The sequence below is a fragment of the Typopeltis vanoorti genome, chromosome 9 (genome assembly GCF_054136105.1).
Source record: "Typopeltis vanoorti isolate ZY-2024b chromosome 9, IOZ_Tvanoo_1.0, whole genome shotgun sequence".
Classification (NCBI taxonomy): domain Eukaryota; kingdom Metazoa; phylum Arthropoda; class Arachnida; order Uropygi; family Thelyphonidae; genus Typopeltis; species Typopeltis vanoorti.
Window position 1 is genome coordinate 27594597 of NC_143557.1, and position 12206 is coordinate 27606802.

Genomic DNA, 12206 nt, shown 5'->3' on the forward strand with positions numbered 1-12206 from the left:
GCATATTGCAACTCTTTATTACATCCATCTCATTATTTTATAATAAAGACGTGTAAACGATATAAAGACGTTATTACATAATGATGGAGGCAGTTAAGGCACTTCTATCTCGCAAGCCCATCTTCGCGAATTCTGCACATTATACTCTGTATATTAACGTAATTCATCCAGAAATGGCAGATGCAGCTTCTGATTATGCTTACAGAAAACATTTTCTGCACCGCGCATACAAAAACATTTTTAATCATCAATATTGTAATTAATGTAACTGTAATTTTATATGAAAATAAAAATAACTAACGAATGGGAATGACTTATAATGAATAATAAACTTTTATTTGATGAAGCATGGATTTTATTTTTCATTCTATAAAATTCTGAAGTAAAACAAATGCAAAATGAATTCATTTCCCCCCTGGCTTCCATTTAGCATGGTGCAACTCTTTATTACATCCATCTCATTATTTTATAATAAAGACGTGTTGAAAACAGGAAGAAAGACTCTAACTGAATACACATAAGTATTTGACCTCTCCTTCCCCCACTTCTAATATACTCTTGGTTTCAACATTACCTGCCATAGACTGTTTTCGCTTCAAAGTTTTTATTTTATTACTCATCAAAAAAAAAGGAAGACCATAAAGATTTATTTTTAACTTTTTCTTCTTCTCCCTAACATGGATTTTAGGCCAGGTGGCCTGTTCCGGTCTCATGCCATTTCTTTCTTGGGTCTATTTATTTTTATGAAAATAGATTTATTTCTATTAAAAAATCTGTCATTATAAAAAAATATCTTTAAAAAAAAAACTGCGACTGATTTTATAAATACATTTGCAGTTTCTTTGAAAATTCAACTAAATTTCTATTTTTTAAAGAAAATTAATTTACTTATTGTTTGATATAAAATATTAATTCGTTAATAAATGTAGCTAAGGGAAATGTGCATATATGGAAAAAATATAAAACTATTTTAGATGAAAATGCTGAATTGGTCTTCCATATAGATTCCCAGCATAGTAATATTGATTACTCTGGTAAAACACAGTTTAGAAAACTGCAGAAAGTATTAAGCTTTTGCACAATACTTTCTGCAGTTAAGCCCATATTAAGCTTTTGCAACAGTAAATCATTTACGTACGTCAATATTGAATTGACATATATCACATAAACAATCGAAACAATATTCAAGTGTGCTACTGCACATAGCTGTAATAAATATTCAGACAGTCGTGTGTTTCAGAGAAACCGGAATTGACCACGTACCTTAGAAGCATGGTGGTACTTCTTTGGCCCTCATCATTCTTTCTACACACAACTTAAGAGTTCAAGGTACATGAGGCAGTATTCTGAACGTTACTGAACGTACCCTCATTGAAGTTCGTCTCATATATCCGGATGCAGCCTAGGCTAGCTAATTTTTTTTTTTTCATATTTTAATTCAGACCATGCCGCAAAGGACATTATTATATCAAGATACATAGCTCTGTTTCATAACATTGCCAAAATATACGAATGATGTCATTATTAAGAAGTATTAAACGCCTGATATTTGACTTATGTGCCTTATTTATCTTTTCACAGAAGCCAAGAAATATACATCTCTTTATGTAGCACCTTATTACTATTCAGCACCCATTGTAGACTGTCTGAACTCCTAACTGACGGGGTCTACTTCAGAATATGTTGTTTTTTTTGGGGGGGGGATATGGTCTTTGACCAGTATCTGGATAAATATTCCACTGATATGTTACCTATACAAACATCACTTTCTGTGATGCTTTGTATAGGTAACATAACAACATAACAACCTAGGTATCTATACAAGATACCTAGGTTGTTATGTTGTTGCGTACTTCTTCAACTACCAATTTTTTTATTTATTTGTGTGGGGTCCCCACTTTCCTCAATCGTCCATTAGGACTGGTTGAGCCATAGGGGTTACGTATATATTTTATGACTGTAGATACGAGTGTTCACGCGCCGGCTTGCGTTCTGAGGGACAATAATCCCTCTACCTCCATGTGAAACCAGAGGTAGAGGTAGAGCTACTGAGGCTATTTTATCTACCAATGAAAGTACGGACTTGCAGTTGATTCTTTTGATATAGAAATTTCGCCACATGTGACGATAAAATATGCACATCAATGAGTTTTATTCTAAAAGTGTAAAGATTTCACTACTTATAGTGCATATAATTTTTACAAATTGAATTTTTACTTATTACATTCAGTTTCGCATTAATTTTAATGAAAGGTGAGAGTGAGAGATCGATAGTTATGGAACACTAGTTTTCTGAGTGCTGATACAATCAAAAAATTCTTTAACGAGACCGAAGTGTGTATCAGGCAGTAGTGGCTAAATGATTGCTGCCACTTTCTCAGAGAACATTGGAAAGTAGTAATTCAGCACATAACAGAATTGAAATTGCTATGTGAACAATCTAAATATTGACAGAAGTTATGGCACAGTAAATGTGAATCAAATTTTATACATTTGTTGGACATCACATAACAAATTGCTCTACGTAAATACTTCAGTAGTACTATCGTGGATTTAATATGTAGAAAGGCTTATTATCCATTTCCCACTAATTCATGTAGTTATAATTGCGAATATAACTATGTGAACCTATACCAAAAGGATCATTTGGGGGGTTTCCTATTTTTATTATTAAAAAAATACTTTTACACTTAACTAATATCTGTTTTTATTGTTGAAAGGCTGCCTTTGGGAGTGTATATCTTAAATTACGTTCATAACGATCATTTCATGCACTTACCCTTTCTTTACAGTAGCTATTCCCTCCAGTACCGATGATCTATTAAATTTCCTCATATATGTGTACAGTTCTGGTTTGTTCCTCTTCAAAACTGCCTCGGTGTTACCATGAGGAATCGTGCCATATCTGAAAGGTGGATCAGTAAGCCAAGGGTTCTGAAGCTAGAGAGAGAAGGAAAGAATATGAAAGATGGGGAAATGATAAATGATAATAAAATAGAAGAGAAAAGGAAAAAATAAAAAAATAATAAAAATCGATACTTACATTTCAAGTTAGTGATATTGGTATTTACACATTTCAAAATGTATCTCATTTATTCTCTCAATATTTAGAAAGTTTGGAGTAAGGAATATAGCTATTCAATATAGCTATTTTAACGAAATAGCTATATTGAAATAAAACAATAACTGAAAATATTAACATCCTGAAAACATTACAGCCGCTTGTACATGATTTTATTCCCGAATATAGGGACAAGTGATTATTTATTACTGTTTAAACTGAAGCCATTTATTTATTAAAGTATTTCTATCCATTTTTCTAGAATTATATTGTGTTTGCTTCAGAGATGGACGCTTCTTGGAAATTTCGTCGATACATAGTTAAACAATTTTCCTCAAATCCAGTTCAACGTTCAGACATTTAACTATATACACTTATTAAAGAGTGTCTCATATTCGTTTAATAACACTATAAATGAAAAAGTGTTTATATATAATATCTAAATATATCCACGTTTACGAGGTGATTTTCTGAGAGACGAATTTGAAGATAAAGTTCGTGTTTCGTGTCAAGAGCACGGTTTCCGAATTAGGTAAAAAAATAAATATAAACTAAAAAATAAAATAAAATAAAAATCCTTAGCTCGCGAATGGTACCTAATGTACTATACGTGCACACATTATATATATATATATATATATATATATATATATATATATATATATATATATATATATATATATATATATATATATATATATATATATATATATATATATATATATATATATATATATATTATATATATATATATTTTTTTTTTTTCCGACCCATTTTCGCTTTTGTATTATTGATATATCTCGATGACATGCTGGGAATTTGCTTATGAAACCTATAATCAGTTTATGATGCCTCGCAATCGCGTTACAGTTTTTCCTTACGCATTTTATTTCCCTTGGTGCCTTCTACCATTTTATTTCCCTTGGTGCCTTCTACCACTTTATTTACTGCGTGCCAGCAATATTCAACAGGATTAAAATCCACACCGTTAGGTGTTCTATGTGTATGTTCTGATGTTTGTCTCTGCAGATAATTTTCTGCTTGAAGAGAGGGAGGAAAATGATAAAATTCGTAGAAAAGGCAAAGTAATATGTATATTTAGTTTACTAATTATTGGAAGTATTAGAATTACTACCTTTAATTTTCCACTCAATGAAAATGGTGCAGATTCATTCTGTAATACTTTACAGATGAATCAACCTTGTTAGATTACGGATGACAGTGTTTTCCAGGATTTCATTCGAGTTTTATTTGCTTCTTGAGCAAATGTAGTTTTATAATTCCTTTACCAGAAGCAAAACCAGAACCAGCTGGAGAACTTGACAAATACAAATTGAGTATAAATCTGATTTATTTAATTTCATGTAAATCATTTAGTTGAATTTGAACCCACATTGATCTGAATTTCCCTTAGCGTATTCCTTTATCTGTTTTAAATGTATGTGTTTTAAGAATTTTTGACATTCGAGTTGTTATCCTTAACCGAAAGCTAATAGAAAGGATACTTTTATGTGCTGTAACTTCCGTCTAACATTTCACTGCCATTTAATTTGATATAGCCTAACAATTTTATAGTCGGTTCTACTAGCGATGCAACCTTCATTGAAGAGATGCATTACTCTTTTATGATGAAAATCCGAAATTTTAATGATACGATCGCACCACCCATAACACATGACATCGACAGCTGGCGCCTTTACTCAAAGATTATAGAAAGCAGCTTTCACTGTTGTGAAAAGGTGATTCGTTCTAAGCATATTTCAATTAAAAGCGAAAGTTGTGCATTTGGTACGCCAGGCTGATAGTGTTTAACAAAATGGGCACTCAGTTGATCAACCTCTTCTGCGTGTGTAACCCTCACGCCATCTGCCTTTAGAAGAGTTATTCTTTCATATCTATTCTTTCTTTTACTTACTGCATATCGATAGAATATTCTTGTGAGTTGTCTTCAGCACGCAGAGCCAGTTTCTTTTCATATTTAGACTCTGCTTTCCATACAACAGTTGTGACTATTCTAGACTGCTCCTTATAATTTTCATAACGGATTTCATCCTTATGCACACGTATTCGTTTCACTTCATCCTTTTCTTACGAATATCTTGCTTAATGAGATTACACATCCACTTTACTCTCACCCTATTTATTCTACGAACTCTTGGGACACATTCTGATATCGCATCATTTAAGTATTGTTAAGTGCCTCCCATGCACTGTTGATATTTTTCCCATCCAGCAACCGATTCCATTCCACTGAACTCTGGATACTCCTCAGTTGGTCTTATTTTCCTGCGTTGTAGTTCAGCATGTAACCATTTCTGAATGGAACATTCATAAATTTCGTCACTTCCCAAGTGAGCACCGTGTGATCACTGTCACCAACCGGAGGCAGAATAGTTACGTCTTTAACTGAAACGCCCTTCGAGACTATAATCAAATCTAACACTGTTCGACCTCCAGTTCCTTCTGTCACATGATATTCGAGGAAGTTGTCCCCCAACAGCTCAATAAATGCATTTTCATTTTTCTCGTGAGATTGTACTTCTACCAATCAGCATTTGGATAATTAAAGTCTACCATTATGATAACTCTTTTTTCGGTCATCTTTTCTAATTGGTGATGCATTTCTTAATCACTAGAAATGATCCACCAGGCCTGTAACAACATCCCACTATGTAATTGATCTTGTTAGATTCTATTCAAACCAGATGGCTAGAAACTCTGTTTCACATAAAAAATATTACTAGTATTTCAGTCATAGGGCTCAACTCTAACTGGATTCAAGTCATTTGATTTGATATCATTAGTAGCGCACACACGCACCACTCCTATCTTATCCTGTCTATCCTTCCTAAAAATACTGTACCCTTGACAACACTCGATATCAGTTAGTATGTCTGATTCTGGTTGCGAGGTCTCGCTAATGCCTACAATTTGATGTTGCAACATATTGACTAAGGCAACAAATTCTACCCCTTTGTTTCTGATACTCCTAGCATTCGTGTACAGACATAATAATCTACCTGTTTGTTATTTTGTAAACGCTTGTCTGCAGTCTGCCTGACACAGTTGGACAACTTGCAGATCTCTATTCTTCTCTAGTGCCTTACACATGTAAACATCTTTGCATATGTTTGATTGGTCCGAACTGGACGAACACAAAGTCCAAATCGTTTTCTGCCCGTCAACATTCCCATGACAAAGCCCATTGCCGTCATTAACACAGTTATATAACATTGTCGCTCTTACGCTCATGTTCTCACCATTCCTCGCTTATTATTTAGTTTTCCAGACTCTCTGTGTTAGGTCTCATACCAGCTATTAGTTTTTCTAGACTCCTGATATTCCAGATATATATATATATATATATATATATATATATATATATATATATATATATATATAAACCTTTGAGCAATAAGTTTTCTTCTATTGGTAAATGTTGTCGCGCGTCGATAAATTCCTTCGATTAATCTTGTTGTCCATTAATGCCCACGGTGAAACATATACTAAGGAAGTAAGAATAGGTTAAGACATTTACCATTATAGACCGTTTTTTGAAAGTAAGTGATACAAGGCTTGTCAATCGACACGGGCTGACCTATTATACACTTATCAGAAGAAATAAAATGTATGAAACGATATGTTCTACGAAAAAAAAAAAAAAAAAAAAAACCAAAATGTTTTATTACTGATAAGTTACGAAAAAAGATCATTTTGATTAAGGCTAAAATGCTCCATGTTTAATATGCAGTTAAATGGCAGTTATTTAGGTTCTTAAACATTTTAATCGACTCTTTTGTAATTTAATTAGTCTGCTAATGATGATGATGACAATATTATCTTTAATTTAAGAAACAACGCCTATGCAGTTATATCGATCGTTCCAAACAATGCTGATCACTTTGGGGAAACAAGATTGGGCGATCCTTATTGTAAGACAACTCACTCCGCCAAATCAATTAGAACAACTGCGCATTTTTCCCTAACGGGTATTGTCTTTCGGTTATAATAATAAGCACAATCATAAAGACCGATCGAAGCTAAGTGCCTTTACAAAACATCAAAAAAAAAGGTGAGAAAAAACGTGTTTATCTTTCAAGTAAAGAAATCCAAGAAGCGATTGTTCTCAGAAACTGTTCTCCGGTTACTCTTTTCCCCCTTTAAACTGCGTAGAACATTGATTATTCAGCACTATTGCTCAGAAGGTGTTATTAACAATCGAGACGTTTTCAGTCTTCTTTCTAGCACAGTTTAAAGAACTATGGAGAGAATGCTTAAGAATTTCTGCATTAAATATACAAAACTTAAGATTTCATAAGGATCTTTTTCACGAAAAGTTATTTTATTTATTCGGCTTCACGAGATAGCCAATGTTCAGGATGAATATGAATTGTTCTTTCAGATGTATAGAAGAATTTAAAGCTTAAAGCACACATATTTTAATTCGTTCGGCTGCACTTTAAAATCTCTCCAAAAGAGAATATTCAATCTTCTTCAAAAACTAATGCTTTCTTTGTTATAGCCCCTAATAAAGTAATTGTTGATAATACTTCAATTGAAAATCCGTCTTCCACTTTATACCAAATCGATAACAGATAATTATTAAACAGATCTTTAAAATTCAGGATTACTTCAAAGCCGAATATTTGAAACTTAATAAAGTGCTAACTGTCTCGATGGCATACAACTTATTACGATACCAGGTTATTTCATTTTGTCATCCCGATCTCTGTTAAACTCATTTTGCGAGGATGGCTGCTAAGAGATAGCTTATCCACTCTGCAACTGATAGGTCGTGAGTTCGAATCCCAACGTGGACATGAATGTTTGTAAAAACTGTTTTGGACCAGTTTGTATCGCTGCTGAGATTATAAGGCTTGTATTTTTTTAAGACCAGTCTTATCTGTAAATTGCGTGTGTTTTCTTGGCCGATTTGCCTGTATGGCTACCTTCATATGAGATTGGCTGATACACTTCCAGTTGAACAACTGTTTTCATTATTTTATCTAAAGAGTGGTGCGTCTGTGTGTGTGTGTGTGTGTGTGTGTGTGTGTGTGTGTGTGTGTGTGTGTGTGTGTGTGTGTGTGTGTGTGTGTGTGTGTGTGTGTGTGTGTGTGTGTGTGTGCACTCGTTTATGATTTAGTTATTAATGTTATTACGTGACCCATCCAAGGAGACCAGGAACTTATCGTGGGATGGTACACTATACACACCTCACTGTCTTCCCTACTTAATCCTCAAACTACACAACAAGCAACACCATATATCCATCATACCATCAACAGTATATTTTGTCTGTTAATTGCGTGTGTTCTAAGCAGATTTGTCTGTATGCTGGATGATGAACCATGTTACTGCCGAGTGAGATTCGCTAACACACCTTCACATGGAGAAGCTCATATAAAGATGCTTGTGATCACGACGGGAATCGAACTGAGTTATTTTCCAATGGAAGAGAGCAGTCTTATTGCTCTTTCAAATACGCTACGGTGGCGCTTAGATTTCGTAAGAAACGCGGTAGAAGAAGGTATCACTTTTCTTGTTAGGTGGAATTAATGGATGATCAGAATTGTTATAAAATTTTCATGAAGATGTTACCCTTTAAGGAAAATTAATTTCAAAGCTGCGCAAAGTGCAATTCTGAAAACTGGAGAAGTTTCCGAAAGTAATAAAATGTCTGCTTTTTTGTCTGTCCTTATAACGATATTGCCTAAAATAGTTGTTATGTGAGATAAATGAGTAGCGCAATAAATCCCACTAACTGTGTCAGTAGTAGAAGTAGTTTGTTAAATTTAAACGCCATTAGAAATCATTTTGTATGATTTTAACGTTTGGTCGCTAGTGAGATGCAAAAGCAGCAAAAATATGTTACAAGGTTGTTCAAGTGAACTGAAAATAAGATACGCGTTACACATAATAGAAACGGAAGAGATATAGTGGATTAGTCATAAATAACATCTTTCGAAATAATGTTTCAAAAATTGAGATATTTTAGGATAGGAAAATTAATAGAAATTTTGGAAGAAAATAGTGAAAATTTTGAGTCTCTAAAGGAACGTACTGCACAATGCAAGCAAGATGACGATTGCGGCGAAAATACTTGATTATTAGAATGAAAAATATCAGAAATCATATTGTGTGCCACATCTTGACACGTAACCATTTACAAAAAAAGATGATAAAGAACCCATCCATTAACAGAACGAAATCCAAGACTGTTCACTTCGTTGTATGAACTAAGCTCTCGGTTTTATTTATTTCCACTTGGAACGAGAAGTAACATACACGCTGCCAGGAGTTTTTTTTTTTTTTTCAGATTACTAATTCCCGGGGAAGAGATGACTACTACCGGGTGCGTCCCCAGGTGGCGAATCGGGGAACAGCCTTCAGATATGGAGGCTAGCTGGGTTTTATAAGCAGAGCAATCTGGCGAATAAGCAGCCGTGGACCAACAGCGACTGAGCTATCAGGGCATGGGGGAGCAGAAGTGGCAACTCTGTCTCACTTAAAACCTCACAAAGCCCAATGACAGCTCGGTGACATGGCGAGTAGTCCCGCCATTAAATAAGCACCTGCTGGGGTCACTGCCACTGATATTGGGAAGCAGCATTGTCAGTACTGACACAAGGTTGAAGCCAAATGATGACGGAAAAGCTTGCGATCAGAGATTTGCAGATGGCAATATGATTATATTGTGTACGTCTGTAATACTGCGGAGCAGAAAGCAAACGGAGAAACTACTGCTCTACCTTATCTCCAGAACAACCACCATGGCGAGCAAACCCTTACAATTGGCCCCAAGTTCCCGGCGTCCCTTAAATGGGACAGGGGTGCGAAGAATCTCCGGGCTCAAAATGGTGTCCACTTTTAAAATTGCAACTTGGAATGTCAGAACTCTCTATGAAGCCGGCAAATTAAGAAATGCCACAAGGGAAATGAAGAGGCTGGGCATCCGGATTTTGGGAATTTGCGAGACAAGATGGCCAGGATCTGGAAAGTGTCAACAAGATAATATAACAATGTATTACTCTGGGAATGATGAGAACAAACATCGACATGGTGTAGCTGTAATAGTAGATGAAGAAATCAATAAATCAGTACTAAATTGGATTCCATTTTCTGAAAGGATAATGCTGTTACAACTTAAGGGAAACCCCGTTAACATAAATATCATCCAAGCTTATGCACCCACAGCTGACAAAAGTGAAGAAGATGTTGAAGAGTTTTATGAACACCTAAAAGAGATTAAAAACCTAACAAAGAAACATGATATAAACATAGTGATGGGTGACTTCAATGCAAAAGTAGGAAGAGTGGGTGATGGAGAAATTGTTGGCGAACATGGTTTAGGCACCAGAAACGACAGAGGAGATCGCCTAGTCCAGTTCTGTCAGGAAGAAGATCTAACAATAGCAAACACCTGGTTTAAACTTCCACCCAGAAGACTGTACACTTGGAAATCGCCTCAAGATAACCAACATAACATTGTCCGAAATTAAATTGATTATATACTGATAAATAAAAGATTCCACAGTAGTATAAAGAGTGCAAAGACTTATCCTGGAGCAGATATCTCATCAGACCACAATCCCATAGTTGCAGAAGTACGTCTTAGATTAAAATCAGCTAAAAAATCACAAAAGAAGAAAAAGAAAATTGATGTAGAAAAACTGAAAGACCCGAACATAAATAAAAGTGCCAAGACACAGCTTAACCTGCGATTACAACAGATTAACATAGAAGAAAATAAAAGTGTGGAATCTCTTTGGAATAGTTTAAAGAATGCCATCGTAACAACAAGTATTGAAGAAGTAGGTTATGTGAATAATATAAAACAACAGGAATGGATGACAGATGAGATTCTTTCTCTTATTGATACAAGAAGAATGTACAAAAACAAAGACCTAGCCAGGTATACAGAAACACATAACATCATCAAGAAAAAAATAAAAGAAGCCAAGGAAAATTGGATGAAAAATTTATGTACTGAAATTGAACTGCTTCAGAAGAAATATGATAATTTCAATCTGAATAAGAAAATCAACGAAATTTCCTGAAAACTGAGGAAAAAGCAAATAGTGTTTCTAAGAGACGAAAATGGAAAAATAGTTCTAGAAGAAGAGAATAAAGCACAGATTTGGATAAAATATGTAACAGAACTTTTCAATGATACTAGACAGAAGCCTATAAATATAAAAGATAACATTCAAGGACCAGCAATCATGAAATACGAAATAGAGAATGCTATACGAACAAGTAAAACAGGAAAAGCCTGTGGACCAGATGGTGTGCAAACAGAATTTTTAAAATTAATAGTACCAGACAACATCAAACTTCTTGAAAAACTATTTAATGAAATATATGAAAGTGATGAATTTCCATCAGATTGGCTCAAATCTACATTTATCACTGTCCCAAAGAAACCCAAAGCGAATTCCTGTGGTGACTTCCGACTTATTAGTCTAATGAGCCAAACATTAAAAATATTTTTGAAAGTAATTCAGAATCGCATTTATAGAAAAAGTGAAGAAACTCTAAGTGAAACACAATTCGGCTTTCGGAATGGTTTTGGTACTAGAGAAGCCCTTTTCTGTACCCAAATATTGATACAAAAATGCATAGAAAAACAGAAATCTGTCTTTATGTGTTTCATTGATTTTGAAAAAGCATTCGACAAAGTCAGACACACTAACTTAATAGAGTCCTTCAACAAATAAAGCTAGACGAACAAGACATAAGACTAATAACAAATCTGTATTGGAATCAGTCAGCTACCGTTCAATTAGACAACATTACCACCAGTGATATTGACATCAAAAGAGGAGTGAGACAAGGATGTGTGCTCTCACCACTCCTGTTCAACATATACGCAGAGGTAATCTTTAAAAAAGCATTAGAAGAATGTCCAGAGGGAACCACAATAAATGGAAAGATTGTTAACAACCTGCGATATGCAGATGACACCGTGCTAATTGCAGATAACATTATGGATCTTCAAAAACTCATTGACAGAGTATACATAGAAAGCCAAAGAATGGGAATAAATATAAACATTAACAAGACAAAATACATGATCATCAGCAAACATCCAGCCTCATCAATGAAACTGACACTCAATGGGAAAAATATTGATCAAGTGTCAAGA

General features: G+C 34.5%; 1 protein-coding gene across 1 annotated transcript in view; it reads right to left on the reverse strand.

Annotated features, from left to right (window-relative positions):
• The window catches only part of LOC150102939 (glutamate receptor ionotropic, NMDA 2B-like), a 173188-nt gene that overhangs the window by 25869 nt on the left and 135113 nt on the right, over positions 1 to 12206 (reverse strand). Inside the window, exon 11 of the mRNA XM_090397451.1 lies at positions 2780 to 2940. Within this exon, the coding sequence (XP_090253577.1) occupies positions 2780 to 2940 (161 nt within the window). The remainder of the gene's footprint in view (positions 1 to 2779; positions 2941 to 12206) is intronic.